This window comes from Scomber scombrus, chromosome 19 (assembly GCF_963691925.1).
Source record: "Scomber scombrus chromosome 19, fScoSco1.1, whole genome shotgun sequence".
NCBI lineage: Eukaryota > Metazoa > Chordata > Actinopteri > Scombriformes > Scombridae > Scomber > Scomber scombrus.
Genome location: NC_084988.1, coordinates 17308027 through 17324530, shown reverse-complemented (window position 1 = coordinate 17324530; position 16504 = coordinate 17308027). Strand labels below are relative to the sequence as shown.

The 16504-nt window shown below is 42.1% G+C and overlaps 1 protein-coding gene across 2 annotated transcripts in view; it reads right to left on the bottom strand.

Annotated features, from left to right (window-relative positions):
- Positions 1-2809: 2809 nt before the first annotated feature.
- The window catches only part of akt1 (v-akt murine thymoma viral oncogene homolog 1), a 30399-nt gene continuing 16704 nt past the window's right edge, over positions 2810-16504 (bottom strand). For both annotated transcript variants that reach the window (XM_062439714.1, XM_062439713.1), the window contains exons 3-14: positions 15287-15415; positions 13687-13798; positions 13254-13380; positions 12102-12233; positions 11893-11958; positions 11269-11337; positions 10987-11112; positions 9645-9773; positions 6536-6750; positions 6248-6335; positions 5930-6032; positions 2810-4746 (exon numbers count right to left, since the gene is read on the bottom strand). In XM_062439714.1, coding sequence (XP_062295698.1) covers positions 4667-4746; positions 5930-6032; positions 6248-6335; positions 6536-6750; positions 9645-9773; positions 10987-11112; positions 11269-11337; positions 11893-11958; positions 12102-12233; positions 13254-13380; positions 13687-13798; positions 15287-15415 — 1376 coding nt within the window. In that variant the 3' untranslated portion in view covers positions 2810-4666. The remainder of the gene's footprint in view (positions 4747-5929; positions 6033-6247; positions 6336-6535; positions 6751-9644; positions 9774-10986; positions 11113-11268; positions 11338-11892; positions 11959-12101; positions 12234-13253; positions 13381-13686; positions 13799-15286; positions 15416-16504) is intronic.

Below are 16504 nucleotides of genomic sequence, written 5' to 3'. Positions count from 1 at the left end.
TTTTGTACGGGGGGGGGGGGGGTTATAACGTCATTTAGTACATTAAAAAAACCTGCAGGTGTATAACTCATACAAACAATACATTTAATACAATACACTTAAAGGTCATGTTTGCAGACATCGCCAGACTTTTAACCACCGGGTGATTCATCTTCTTTATAAACTATCTTTGACTGTGATTCACAGACAGGACTGTGTTGATCCGGCTCTGCTTCACGTTGACAGACAGAATAAATGTCACAGCTACAGGTGAACTATTACAAACTAATTCATGCGTTTTGCGAACTTAAACTGTTCAAATTAGTAACTGCGTCGATTCAGTGTATAAAGGGAATACATTTAACTTGTTGTTGAAAAGTTAAATTAGTGTAGAGTAAATGCCTCACTAATTATTGGTACGGTTTAACATAACATCACCCAGCGCGATTCAAATTCAGCTCGTAAGTAGTCAGTGTAAGTCATTGTTTGCTCAAAATTAGAACAAAAAAACCCCCCTGGTGATGTTCATGTGTTTGATTAGTTGTTTAATATTAACCCAGTAGCCAGTAGGTGGCGCTTTAGGTCCAATTACTGTAATCATCTACTTCATTACATGACATGACATTATATTACGTTACATTTTTGTCATAGGGAAATTAAGTTGAGTGAAACTCTTATGAAGTGACAATGACACAATATAAATAAATCCATCCCTCTCATTTACCTCATGTTTACCTCAAAGTATGATTTCCAGTCTGGATGTCAAACATCTCTACTACACTAAAATAATCTGCACATATTACACAAATACATTACTTACAACCTATAAACAGATGTTTATTCATATTATTATTATTATTATTATTATAATTATGTCACTTTGAATGAGTAAACTTGATTTAGCATAAAACGGATGGTTATAATCAGTTCAGGTGGGTTTGTACCCTCCACTACAACCCTGCTCTAGTATTGCCAAGAGGCTTGTAATGAATAGGATGAACCTGTTTCTAAGTGCTCTGATCTTGTTCACACTAAACCCACCCCCATAATAAGAAACCTGCTCTTTCACCAAATCATGACACCAGCTTCTTACCAAGCCCCATAAACAACAGCAGGACTGTTCATGGAAAACATTTCACATGTAATAGTGGGAAAATCACAGGTGAAAATAATTAAATTAATGACAGCGATATTCCACGCAGCTGCTTCAGGTTCCCTTGAATAGAACAGAGCCATCGTTAATGTTATTAGTGACACTGGGTTTTTTCCTTTTATGACACAAACACATTTACTTTTTTAAGGTTACATCACCTGAACCTGAACTGCATATTGTGTTAGAATTGAAGAAACTGACCTGCGTGACATCGCATTGAGTGACTTTATGATCAAGGTAACTGTTCATGAGTCATCCTGTCCAGTGTGCTCCTCCTACAGCTACTATGAGTTTTTTGATACTTGTCTTCTCTTTCTGGTTTTGGCAGCAAGGCTGTGCAGTCACTAAGAGAATGCAGGTGTCTGCTCTGTAGCCTATCTTGCAGTATCACCTCTGTGAACGCAAAAGATAATGAATCTGTATTTTGAAAGTAGAAAATTGAAGGTACATCCCTGATCTTGGGTTTCACATGTTCTATCCCAATTGCCACAAAGCCAACTGTACTTTTTAACATTTCTGTAGCTTCAATAAGCCAAATCATCATGGGATATTGGCTTAACTGGATTCACATACCTTTTTTAAAGAAGACTAATACTGCCTGATATTTCATACATTTAGACTATGTCAGCGCCAGCCTCTCTGTATTTTGACATCATACTGTAACAAGGAATATTTGTTCCTCTAGTGAAAAGCAGAGAAGAGCTCTGTCTTACAGTGTGTGTGTGAGTGTGCGTGAGTGACATGTTCCTCGCACAGCACTACATCACCCAGGGGAGGCCCGTGGCAGAGCTGCAGCCACAGCACGGTGTGTTTTTGGCCAGTGCAGCTGGAGTCAGGTGAGGGATGGTTGTCAGGTGAGCGCCACACTGGGCCAAACCTTGGTCTCGCTGTGTGGCGCTGTGCATTGCAGCTGGCCAAAGACAGACTGTGAGCCCTGGCTGTCAACATCTGCTCCAGAGACTGTACCATCTGCCCCAGGCCCAGGGGGAGCATCTTCCCCGTCTCAGACCAGCTGCAGAGCCCCAGACGTAGACCTGAGCAGTCCTGTGGAGGCACAGAACACAGCCAAGACACAGTCAGGAGCTGCTGAGTGCTGGAACATTTGTCTCACAAAGTTCGCGATGTTTTGTCTGTGGGGTGTGATCACAGTGAGGTTTAGATAAACACAATTCCTGCTCGCATTAATTAATTTTTATTATTTTTTATTATAGTCACTTTTGCACATTAAAGGAATTTACTGGTGAGAAATGTAAATGTTTTTTACCTGCTTAAACACACTTTTTTTAAATTTATGTAAATATGGTAAAAATCCAAATAGATGTGGCAGGATTTTCTTAAATCTAAAGTGGCCTTTTATTTAAAAAAAAAAAAGAAAAGAAAAAAGAAAATGAATGCAAGGATAACACTTTTTTTTTTAAAAAGGGGACGAACATGACCAGGTGTAAATAGGACAACAAGGATGAACATTTATGTGGAAAAAAACACAACTGCACAAAAAAAAACAATTTTCCTGGAAAACTCAACATTGAAATTCCTGCATATGTATAGACACAGTCTACCAGTGCTGTTAATGACTGAATAATGGATGAATTACTTTGACTTCAGTGCTCATTTGTGTGTCTTCAAGTGGCAGGACTGTAAGATTGGCAGTGAAAGAGGAGTCTGTACAGCTTATTGTTAAGACCTTTTTATTTCATCAATTTGAAAGAAACAAGTAAAAACAGTGTACAAAGTTTATATTATTTGTTTACTAAAGCTGGTGTCCTCGGTCTCAGGAATATGGGAGGGTAGGTACAAAAAAAGTTGAAATAAAAAAACCAAAAAGTATAAAATGAATTTCCCTATTTTCAGAAGGTGACAGCAAAGGGTGAGTGTGCATAGGAATAAGTAACAATCAGATTTAAAAAAAAAAAAAAAAAAAAAAAAATGAACAAAAGGTTTGCAAAACGATTGAAGTGAAAACAATACCATAAAAACCATTACATTCAATAACATATGATGCACTTTTGAAAAGTGATTATGCCATCTTAAAAACACCCGAGGCATTCAGGAAACCCAAGTCCCAAGAGTCTCAGTTCAGCCTCCGCTGTGCGTAAAAGGGGAGTAATCATACAAACAAGCAATTCTTTTTATTTGTATCCACAACATTTGAATTTACATCATAATAGACGCTAATTTAATCTTTACCAACCATAAAATACAAATAAGAGTCCAAATACAATCATTTTGGGGCAGCAAAGTGCATATCATTGGCACAGTAAAACTCATTTTAGTTAATGCTGGTCTCATATAAATAACTAACAAGCTCGTGAAGGGACACAAGTCCCCCTAAAGTAGCAAATCAAAGATGTAACTTTGTGTGTTTCCCCTGAAGCCCAGTTTGCTTGCAAAGTTTTCCTAAAGAAATGTATTATGTTAAAGTGACCTCATTGAGGCTGCAGTGAATGCACTGGGTGGAAAACACCCAATACAGTACATAGAGGGAAAACCCTAAAGGAGAGAAGAGTTTCTGAAGGGTCAGAGAGGACTGGGGTGCCTGACTGATCCTGATCAGAGGGAAACCAGGAGGTGTTTGCAGCACAGCATTGAGATAGGAAGGCATCAGGAACTATAAGCACTTACTTCAGGGGGTCTGGAGAAGCTATTTATTATCTGGACAGGAAACCGGGGTTCTCTCAGTGACTCCGATGTGCAAACAGGAATCCACCGCAAACCAGCTTTTACTTTAATGATTAATCACTCTGCGTTCTTTGCATGTCTGCCATTCCTAACATCAGGATGTATTGCACAATTGATTCATCAGACTCATCATGGTGTTGCATGATAATATAACAGACCGACTGGTGTCAATTTTGCATCAGGGTTACAGAAAAGTCATACAAATCCTGTCCAGATGATGGCATTTCAGTCTTAGGAGAATCAACCATGTGTTACAAAATGTAAATATGCAGAAAGATTGACTTTATTTGATATGGTACATTCACCTTTGAAGCCAAAAAAAAAAATGTCTTGAAGACTTGATCTGAATGGTATTTGAATTGTTCGGACATGGTTTTATCACCCAATCAACAAACAACACACTCTGCTCACATGATGTTTTGGTCCACAGTATGCCTACTTCTATTTGAAATGGTTGATTCATATTCTATCATATATTTTCAATACAAAATGGCCCTTTTTGAAATTCATAGCAGTGGCCTAATTTGTGCATAACAATACTACATTTCCTCATTCATTATGGTGTATGGATGCCTGCTCGGTATACAACGTAACGACCAGGAAATGCAGGGTAGTGTTAACTCTCTCCGTGGTCAGTCTTCAAAGGCCAACACAGAACAACCACAGTTATCTTTGTTTTTGTCTTGTATTTCCTCCTTCCTGTAAAACACAACTTGCAGATTGTAATGTTGCGTCCAACCAACGGCATCTGCAGACAATGCTGGGAGGACGGGGACGTGGCCCCGGTCTATTGAGAGTGCAGTCGGGTGGGGAGAGAGGGGAGATGGTGGGGCCAGAGGAATGTATGAGAGTCGTTTATGCCGTCCCACTGGCAGAGTAGGAGAACTGGGGGAAGTGGGGTCTCCGCTCGCTGTCGAAGGACTCCATACTGTCATCTGGGGATGGAGGGCAAAGAGTTGGTTAGTTTAAATGTAGAGATTATGGACTGACAACATGACAACACATATACACACTGTGTGAGTCTCCCTCTTTGATATCTCTGGGCGTGGACACAACACAAACTTGTAAATCAGTGTGAATTAGCACCTTAGTTTTTTTCAGTTAATTTTCCAGAAAATCTACTATTTTACGGTATTATAATATATAACATTACATATACTGTGATTTACTGGATTATATCCATATCCTGCATCCCTAGTAGAGATACATATTAATATTACTATTATGGGAGATAAAATGCTATATTACTTGTCTTGAATTTAGCTTTTTTTTAATAATATTTAGTAGAATAGAGTACTGTCTTCATCTTAAAAGCTGCATAAAAATGAATGTAAGTTAAACATTGTCTAATCTTGTTAAACTGTCTTAGCTGAGTAAAATTAACAGTGGATTCTCTACCTACATGATCATCCCATCCACATTATTAATAGTTATTAATAAACTTATTGTGTAAATAAATTGAAAACACAAAAATATTAAATAAAAAAACATTTTATTCCAATATACTGCTATTTATCTCAGTATATTTTCTTTATACTGTATAATCTTTGCATCAATCACAGCTGTCATTGTCATGCATATGATGACTTTGTAACGTACTATCCTTCTGTTTTTATGCCACTGGCTCTCCAGAAGAGGGCAGACTGTTCTCAAGGGAGCCAGGTATGCCTGCAGAATGGTTTGTTTACTCACATTATTAATGAGTTTGCCAAAACTAACTCATGTCTCATCCCAGGAACGCAGTATGAAATTCAATATAAAATGGAAAACACCTAACTTCTTCAGTTTGAAAGTAAATTCATAGGTTATTTTCTCACAGGTCAGTCAGCTTGAAATGAAACTTGAAACAATGATGATCTCATGTCAACTTGCATTTTGAGTGTATTGAAAGTTTAGTTTCTCATTAATAAAGTCTCACAGCGTGGGTGGGAATATATCACACGTTAGGTGACAGTTCATCTCCTCTTTCACAATGCTCATCACATTCAAACACAGGACCATTCACATTCAGCTACGTGTTACAGGGAACAGTCTAATCATTTGACTTACCGTACATAACTAAGGCCCTATTTAAGTATACAGTATGTAAGGGTCTGCGAGTGTATAGTAAGGTGCTACCTTGTCCGGGTGGCGTAATAGTGATGGTCTGTGCTGTGAACTCTTCGTCAAAATATCGTGTGTCCGTCTCCGAGGTAACTTGGGGCTTAAACGGTGGGACCAGCTGTTTGAGGGGAAGAGACGCAAACATATCAGCTCATCAGTGTCATCAGTCAGGTTGGTAACAGTTGTTGGTCTGATGACAATCTACATATTTTTTTAGATGGTGGTGCTTCAAGTGACGTAACTTTATTGATCCTGGGGGGGGGTCATTTCAATAACATCATCACGCCAAGAACAAGGGAGAAACGCTGAAATGTGAGCATGTTAGAAACTGACCTTCTTCTCATAAACATCTTGCCATTCAATCCCGGAAAAGAACTTGTGCTGCATGATTTCCTTGGCATCGTCAGGACCGCCACCTAACCTGAAAGATCAGCACAAAATGTGTTATGATGAGATAAATATCAATAAATATGCAAACTTCTCACTGCTGATCATTTTCTTGTCACTTTTAGTGTTTAACTTTAATTGCAGTTTTCCAGATATTTTATCATAAAAAAAGATCATGAGCTCATACTAGAAGCATGTCTTTGATATAGGATACAGTTGGGGGGGGGGCCTAACCTCTGCATTGGATCTTTCTTGAGAAGGCCAGAGAGCAGCGAGCGTGCCTCGGGACCGAGTGTCCGCGGGAAGCGGATGTCTTCCATAAGGATGAGCTCAAACAGCTTCTCGTGGTCCTGGTTGTAGAAGGGCAGTCTGCCGCACATCATCTCGTACATCACCACCCCCAGACCCCACCAGTCCACAGCACGCCCATAGTCGTTGTCTTCTAGCACCTAGGGGGGCGAGGGGTAAAAGTTTATTTAATGCAGCTGTTGGGTTATTTGCAAGGGTATATAGTTAGTTTTCATACATATTTCCTTAACATATAGTACAAATAACTGAATTAGCCCCAGGTCATTTGTGTTTGGACATCACAAGGCTGTGAAGACAGCAGCTCTTTCGGCTGAATACACAAACCCTAAAGCAACTGGGTAGCCCCCATCACCCCACCCCCACCAAAATCACCTGCTCTCCCTCCTGGTCTGGGGTTTTGAGGCAGCCCCAGCCAACACTGACTCACATCTCACATTAGGAGCAAGGATAGTGTTTCCCCTGGAGCACTGCATATTTAATCACCACAGGGCCTTCCACATATACACAAACACACATACAGATCAACAAGCAGCAGAGGTGTGGGTCGCTTAAATAAGCAAACGTGGAGCAACAAACACAAACCAGGGTCCTACAAACAAACTGCTCAATGAACACAACCATACAACCATCACAGAGATGGAAATATTTAGAAATGTATTATTTCCATAAGATTACTTTTCTCAACAGTTCTTAATGAGACAAACTCCTTCGGTGTTGTGCTTACTGAACAGTGCAACCTGTTGCATGACTAATGTGCTGCTGAGCTGAGTTGTTCCAAGGTCCCTGGGGACATGTACTGGATTCTACCTCTCCAGGCGGATGTTGAAGGTGAAATCAAGACAAGGAGAACAGTCTGTTCTCTTAAACAAGCAGCGTGATGCTAGGCAATTCAGACCTAAGAATAGCAACTTCGGTAAAAGACGTGGGTGGATTAATAGAATTAGATATGGACACAACAGCACACAGGCCAGGAGAGAGGGTCCTGGAAAACAGATGGACGGATGTGTCCGTAAAAGGAACAAAACTACTGTGTGTGTGCGCGCACCCAGCCGCGTATGTGTCTGTGGGCACGCCGCCTGGCGCTGTGGTGAGTGTTGAGCATCGAGGAGGAGGACTGAGAGGGCAGGGGGAGTAACGTGAAGCCGGTGTGGGGCTAGGATTACTGGGCCGTCTCTATTTCCAGCGCTGCTGTCGTGTGATTCACACCGTGCGACAGCTGGGCCCGCAGCTGCCCCATATATGTAGAAGAGCACCACAGCTGTGAAGCTGCCAGGAGCGCAGGAGCCAAGCTCATCCCTCATATACGTAACCAGCACTGCTTGTCTGCTTGGGCCCCAGCCCCAAACTAATACTGTTACACTGCCCCTAAGGAGCAGAGACAGGGAGAGGAGAAAGTGAGGAGATGGAGGATAAAAGACACAAACACTTGCTGCTGTTCCGGTACTCTGTACTTTTGTTCACAAACTTCTACTCTAACAGCCATTAATCTTCCAAGCTCCTGAATCCAGATCAGTTTCAGTGGCTAGATTAAACTCGTCCACATTTTTCTTGGTAGATATTCCCTAAAAGCTAATTCCCTCAGAAATATTAGTTCTCTCTTTGTAACTAATTAATAAAAGTGACAAAGTGAATTTGTCCCACTCCTTACTCCAGAGACACACTGGTCAGGCTTTGCAGATTGGATCTCACCCTCCTCTTCCTCCCCCCAGCTCGGGGTGGAATATTCCCAGACGTTACAGCATTCCTGTGCAGCTCACACAACAAGGTCATTGTTTACTGCAGAACAACCTGTAACACTGCCTGGCCCGCACTCCATAGAGACGGTCGCCAGCGACCCTGTTGCCATGGTAACGCCCCCTGGTGTCTCCCTGCTCTCCGCCGCCGAGGCTGGAGCTGTCACACACTGTGCCTCTCTGTGGAGGAGAGACTCGGGCTGGGAACAGCTCAGGATGGACAGGTGGGGGTTGGAGGAACTTTCAAAAACTCATGTATGAGTGCATAGATAATATACAACTTTTTATGTATATGCAAGGTCAACCAAAGCCTTGCCTTGATGTCCTGGTGCTCATGGTTAGAGGAAGGTTTGGTCTGACTGATGAACACAACAGGTATGTGTTCCAGTGCGGCAGTCTGAAAGATTGTAGGATTGCGTGCTCACACTGGCTCTGGCTCTGCCCAGGTCAGCTGAGGCATCCCAGCAGTGGTGGGTCTGGGGCTACCCTGGTTCCACACAACAGCTGTAGCCAATGTGGTCTCTTTTTTTTTTTTCCAGGGGTGGAAGCTCACGTTTCCTCAGGCGCTGTCAGCCAATCACCCCTCCTCCTCCACTAAAGAGAAAATTCCAAATGGAGGCTAAAAACAATGATACGACAACTGTGTCAACATGGACACCCTTCTCCCGGAAAACATTTTTACGGCAACAGGCGAGGGGCTAGAGCAAACACTCGTGCACTTACTCTTGCATACACACCGCCCACGCTCACAATGCTGTATCAAGTTACACAGCCCACTCCAACACTTGTCATACCTGCACGCAATAGGGAGTAGCCACACCCCTCCTCATACAGCAAATATGAGAGCAGGCTGCCCTACCCTGGGCACACGGCACACTGATTAACTCAGACTTCAGCTGGAGATTAGAAAGGCATTTTGGGACAGCTGCCCTTTCTTCCACATGCTTCTTATTCACTGATGTCCAGCAACACACGCTGCATTTTTTGTTTGGAATCTACTCATGTCTCATGTGGACTAGCATTCATTATTGGGCTCCACCTTTATGCTATTCTTTATCTACTCCAATCAAGATGATCTCACTTCATTTTTGTTTATTTTTGTTACACTCCATTACAGTCAACAAAGACTTGAGCTCTCTATAAAAACATCTATCCAATAGGTAACATACTGGTTAAGCTGAAGAATTAAGGTGACAATTTAATAAATGACAGAAACGTAACATGCAGATTCTTCCATACAGAGAAAAATGACACGAAAGAAAGACATCATTATCTCAGATGGAGTTAATCACTGTCGTTACCTCAGGTGCCAGGTACTCTGGTGTCCCACAGAAGGTTTTCATGGTGGCGCCATCTTTGATCCCCTCCTTACACAGGCCAAAATCCGTGATTTTTATGTGTCCATCTTTATCCAGCATGAGGTTTTCCAGCTAAGGGGGAAATAGAACAAGGAAGAAAGTGAACTTAATTTTATTATGGGAGGTGATGTGAATATTATTGATTCATGTACAAAGATACAACTAGTTTTGAAGATCTGTTTCTGTCAGCCTATTACATTATCTCTTTTCCATATGGCATATACATCCACTTCAGCCCAGTATCAAGTTTCTTGAGAAATGATGGCTTTATTTTCATGCTGGTCATTTAAACTCAAGTTTTATTATGCACAGATTGAACATTTGCATAAATACAAGTGGACAGAAATGCACCTTGTGCTAAAATGTACAGGTTAAATGACCTAAAGGCCTAAAGGATGTGCATGATGCAGTGTCATGACTTGAGGTTGCATGGTCTTTTAATATCTGTGTGTCCTCCCCCCCCTCTCTTTCTCTTTCTCAGTTAAAGTCACCTGGCAGCTGTAGCTCACACGTGGCCAGCAGTGCCCGGCCAGAGTCAGCACATCCTCCAATCCTGCTACCCTGGCATTTTCAGGAGAACCCTAGCAGGCTGGGAGCTTGCCTCATAAACCCAAGGGAGAGAAGGAGGGAGGGGTGGGGGGGTGGCAGAGGGAGGGAGTGCTGTGCTGTGCTGACCTGGCTGGTATAGTTTTATCAGCTGGAAGTAGTAGGGCTACAGATGCCAACTGCGACACTGATAACCCCCCATAGCCCTCCTAAACCCAAACATGTCGTATCAGTCCGCAGCATCCGTCACTGATCTCATCTTTAGAGTGTTGGTTTTGTTTTAGCTTTTCAACTCAAACACAGAAAAACAAGCAGCTGAGACTTTGCAACTTCTTTATTTTAGGATAATGCTGGACATTATCCCCTTGTTAACTATTGTGCTTTATTTCCCGCACATAAAATGAAATCACTCACACAGAAAATGCACAAATATAGTGACTGAGAACACGTATGTGTGCTAATAGGGGGAAGCAGCGGTGATCTGTTCAAGTAGGACTGGTGGTTATTTCTGTCTAGCTCTCAGTAAGCGTGTGGACCGAGACTCCAGCTGCAGTGAGATCTGGGGAATGATCCGGGGGAGGCGGATCAATAGGCCCTGGCCACTGCCACTGTTCTGGATGGAGGCAAATCCTATTTATATCCTGCCAGGGGAGAAATGAAGGGAAGCGGGAAAGGAGAAAAACAGAGGAGAGAGGCTGACAGTGAGGATGAGGGAGAGTAAACGCGCTTCCCCACCCACCTTTAGATCTCGATAGACCACGTTTCTTTCAGCATGCAGGTAGTCCAGAGCTGACACTATCTCTGCTCCGTAGAACCGTGCTCGCTCCTCTGAGAATACCCGGTCCCTTGACAAATGGAAGAAAAGCTAAAGGGACATGGGAGATTGACAGTGAAGGGGCAGAGGAAAGATGAGGAGAGAGATGATTAGTTCGAGGAAAATAGGAGCAGTAACACAGTTTAAGTTCACAAGTATTCTGTCACAGCTACAGGTGCACATTTACTGATGATTAAGATTGTTTACCTCACCGCCGTTTGCATACTCCATGACAAAGCACAAGCGGTCATGTGTCTGGAAGGAGTATTTCAGGCCCTGAAGACAAAGAATTAAAATGCTCAAAGCAGAACTTTGAAGTGTGTTTCCAGCTAAGTTAAGGGGGAGCTGGCATTTAAACAGCTGATTGTAACATAAAAAATCACAATAGTGCATAGTGCAATAGTGCAGCGTTGCCCCTTAAAGCTTAATTTTAAAACAAAAGTCTGAAAGGAAGAGAATTAGAAAAGCTACGGCAAAGTATATCCAGTGTTGAAGCTTTTTAATAACTGTTGTGTGGCAAACATTGGTTCCATTCATTGCACTGAGCACATTGCATTATGTGTGCCCCCCCACCACTTATTCTGAAGTAGCTTTTCAATCCAACCCACCTCAGACTTATAGAGAAAGGGTTAACTAATAGAAAGGACATCCAGTGTTGCTATAAAAAGGCCTGGCTCGACTGCAGCCTTTGTAAGAACAACTCTTCAAAACATTCCTGGTAAAATGCCCCCATTTTCTGAATGGATGCTGCTGGGTTGGATTGAAGAGGCCACTGAGGATCTCTGCGAGTTAAAATAAGGTTTGGTATAGGTATATGGAGGGGATCCTTACTGTCAAGAACGGATGCTTTGAATTCTGGAGGACTCGGTTCTCTGTGAGTGTGTGCGCCACTTCATCCTGAAGAAGAAAGGGGAAAAAAAGCCACAAAGAGTGTTTGTGCAACTATCACAATGCCTAACCATTTAGGTATCAGTCATTGCTCCACTACCCTCCCCCCAGTGTGTTTTCTCCCCTTTATTTGCCCACTGGCAACCACTCACTTTTGCTACGATCACCTCCTTTTTCAGGATCTTCATGGCGTAGTAGCGTCCTGTGGCCTTCTCCTTTACCAGGATAACTTTGCCAAAAGTGCCTTTTCCCAGGAGTTTGAGGTATTCAAAGTCGTGCATAGTCTAGAGAGCCAGAGGAGAGAAAGTGGCGTCTAATTACAAATAGAAGCATTAACAAACTCATGCTTTAACTAGCCAGGACACACAATCCCACTGACAACAACATAGAAGCATTTAAGGCACTATTTCACCCACCACGCAATTTCCACTCCATTAATGGTTTGTCCTATATGTGGTTGTGTCTCAGTTAACCTTTGACCCCGATGCTACGGAGAATGTTGGAAATGGTTGTGCGGGGGACATCCAATCCGTGGCCTTGGACCTTTATGTCATGCCACATGTGGGGGTTGCGAAACCCAGTGGACACGCAATCTGGTGCTAAGCCACCCACGACTGATGTGGGGAAAGTAAAAAGAAGCTGGGGAGAGGCGAGGGAAGGTGGGCTTAAGTGGTGCAAGTACAAATAAGGCAGGGCAGAGTTGAGGAGAGGAGTAGGACGCACTGCGGTTGAGAGGGAATAAAGGTGGCTGAGTGAAAAGTTTATGTTAATTAGAGCACAACCAATATATCGGTCAGCCGATATTATCAGGTCTATTACAGATATATCGTTATCGGCATATATGTTGTCTGATATGTGCTGATAAATATACTTTTTTTGGGGTTTGTTTTAAGTAAGATAAGCAGCATTTTATGTATAGTTGATCTTTCTTAATTCAAGTCTAATATATACATAGATATGTTTTTTTTGTTAAATGTATACTTCTATGATTATTAAATTCCCAGTTAAGTTTACTGCTTCAGTGCACTGATGTCATTTTATAGAATAGAGTTTATTGTAAACTGTACATATCTTTGTCACAAGTGTTTGTTAACCACATCTGGGGGATCAGTGAAAAAACTGTATGTATACACACACACATATATAATCTGTATATCTAAGATTATCAGCCTATATATTGACATTTGAATTTTTAAAATAACCAATATCAGTAAAGGGGCCAAAAATCCAGTATCGGTTGGGCTCTTAAGGTAATGGACACAAACATGTGTCAACAAACACAATAGAGTGTAAATGGGCCATACCACTTTTTGCCTGGGTTTGGTCAGGTAAACCTCCATGTCCATGGGGTCCGGAGAGGAGTCCATCATCTCCTCCTCTTGTTTCTGCAGGCCTTCAGCCACTGCCTGGATGGCTTTAGTCCATTCTTCCCTGAGGGAGGCGCAGGCAGCAGAAAGATTACATCAGCCCATTTACCATCATGCAAGCCCAGCAGCCCAATCACATAATTGTCTTCTTATCAACAGGAAGGCAATTTCAAGTGTGAGTTCTGCCAATAGCCAGTGGACCTTGTGCGAGAGCACAACAATGATTAAATGTGTATAATTATGTGAGCGTCTACATGCTAGAAAAACAGAGGTCCTAAACTGCTTTCTAGAAACAGGGGCAAATTCTCTACATGTAAATGATTTGTCTTTTACTGCTCTGTGAGTTAAGAGGTGTGTGCTTCTCGCTTGCCTCTCCTCGGGGGTCTCCACGTGGAAGGTGCGCTCGATGACAGTGGTCCACTGCAGGCAGCGAATGATAAATGTGTTGGACTTGGGCCGTTCCGTCTTCATCAGCTGGCACTCTGACCACAGCCAGGGAAGGAGGGGAAATAGACGGAGAGAAGGGCCAGTGTGTAGGGGAGCAGAGAGGAGAGACAGACCCACAGTTATAGCCATTTATCTTTATCGCCACCCTAACAGACACTGCTGGCCAATCTGGAGAAGAACAGGTGCACTTTGGTGAAGGAAAACAACTCTGATCGTTAACTTGTCCACCCCTAAAAACGTAACATTTGCTGATACGGGTTTTGATAATGATTTGAAATCTGTGGATTATCAAATAACAACAGTTTTCGAATAAAGAATGAATAAATACAGCATTTTATTTAATTCAGTCCGAGTTAAAAAATTTGCAATTGAAAATTTGCTTTTTTCAAATATACTGCAACTGCCACACTTTAAAAATGACTGCAACACATTTTCCACAAATTACTGAAATAAAAGGATTTTTATAAAGAAAATCTCCTTTAATGAGTTCTCTCAAATCTTCACACTTTTGCACCAAATAATTGTCTTGTAAGCAGTCTGCAAAACAATTCATCAAAACAGTCTAATAAAGCAATTTAGAAAAGCAGAGATTTCCATCTGCACCTCCTTCGCATTAACATCTGTTACCAAATGAAACATGTCAGCAAATATGTCAGAATGTGACACAAAATGGCCTCTGCCTGATAGATGGAGGACAGAGGAGTGGACCACCACTGAGATCCAACATGGCTCCATCAGGGTGAATATGTAATCCAGCTGCAGCAGCCTCGTCAGCAGCAACGCACCATGTGTCCTCTGCGGCGGGGTCGCAGTGGTGACAAAAACCAAAGCCGCCGCTGATGGAGACAGCGCCTCAGAGCAGAGCCTGGATAAATACTTGAAATCAGGCAACTAATAGCCACAATAACTCGAGAGTGTCAGAGAGGAAACGTTTTGGTAGACAAACAGTATGCTGGCTAATTGCTGTGTTCAGTCATTCACGCAGCTTATCACAGCAACTTTCTCTGATGTGAAGATGGAGTGGGCTATGCTGCTCTGGGCATTTTTTTTTTTAGGGAGCTGGGGAAGATGCATACAGAGAGGAGGCATCCAGTGTATTAATGTCAGAAGGCAGACATCTTGCATGCATGTTCAGCTTGCTTTTTGTCTTGGAGCGGTGCCCCTATTGAAAGAAACTTGCAGTGATGCTGCTGAGACGTTACTACAGCCAATCTGCTAATGTTTCTATTCATAATTATTCAAAAGTAACATGCGATGATAGATACACTATCATATCTTTAGAGATTACTCACATTTATTCCTTTACCTCTTAGGCTCTTGGACAAGTTTTTAAAATAATTTCATCTTCTTAATTACTTTTCAAAGTGGGTATACAGCTGAGGTAAGTGTAAAACAAGTATGTGAACATATTGGTTACAACAATGCAAGTAAAAACAAGAAAGCAGCAAACAAAACCAGTAAAAAATAGCTGCCAAGAAACAGAGGGGAAAAAATGTAGTGGTTTCTCTGAAGCAGATACTCACGTGCTACAGAGAAGTTATTTAAGGGGGTTTCCAGCTGGTCAACATCTTGTGGTCGCTCTTTGTAGCCAATGAATGTACCATCACTCTTCAGGAGAAAATACCTTGGCCTCCAGGTCTTGATGTATTCTCCTGATATGAGAGAGAGAGAGAGAGAGAGAGAAAGATTGAAAGGGGACTGCTGAAGTACAGGAGAGAAAATTAAACTTGTGGCAAAGTAATAAAAAGCGTTTCTGCTCAAAACAATTCATGATGTGCGTTGAGAAAGCATACGTGCTTCCATGCACAACAATTTTGTTTACATTGTGCTTTCATGATTAATGACAAAACTGTGTTGTCCTCTTTCTTTCTGTTTCAATTCCCAGAGGTGCAACCCATTTCCTGCAATCTAATTACTATGCAATTCACTAGGGCTCACTAAAATGACCGTCTTGTCACCGTCTTTCTTTTAGTGTAGGTCAGCTGCAGGACAAATGGTGGTTTTAGTAGGAGTCAGGACCCTTTCCCCTGCCCCGTCTGTCCCCTTCCCAGCAGTCATTGGCACTCTAGATAGACTCTCAGGGAACATTCAAACTGTCTAAAAACCTTCCCACCATTACCTAGAGCTGCTGAGTTTAAGCTTTGAGTCTAAGTCTACAAATGCTACCAGGAAAAAGTTACATAGACACAAACAGTTAATATTCAGTATGATGCTATATGTCACATGTCAGATGCTATATTCCGTAGACGCAGTTTAACTTAACATCAACCACAGTCACTTTTCTGACTCTTTGCTATCAACCTTTTATAACACCAGCATCATGTCCGGTCAAACCTCAACCTGCTTTTCAAATAAAACTTGCCACAATGCCCATTTTCTAGACAACACCCATAACCTCAGGCCATGCATGTCCATCCCATTCACTTAGACACACTAGCATCACACAGATGAATCTCTCGTAGGGCAGACGAAACTCAATTTATTCCGGTGATGATTCAGGAAATGTCGTGCCAGATGTTTTGCAGACGGGGGAAAAAAATAGCTTACATACCATAACAAAGCAGTGGCACACAGTGGAGTGGGACTTGAATATTTATACAGGAAAAGTGTAATTTATTTTTAATTACGGAGCCGCATATTAACCCCATGCAGAGCCGTAGCAAGCTGTCCTTAATTGCCCCATTTCCTCCAACACAGAAGTGTGGCATGCGTTTGTGTGTGAGAGGGAGAGAGTGTGTGTG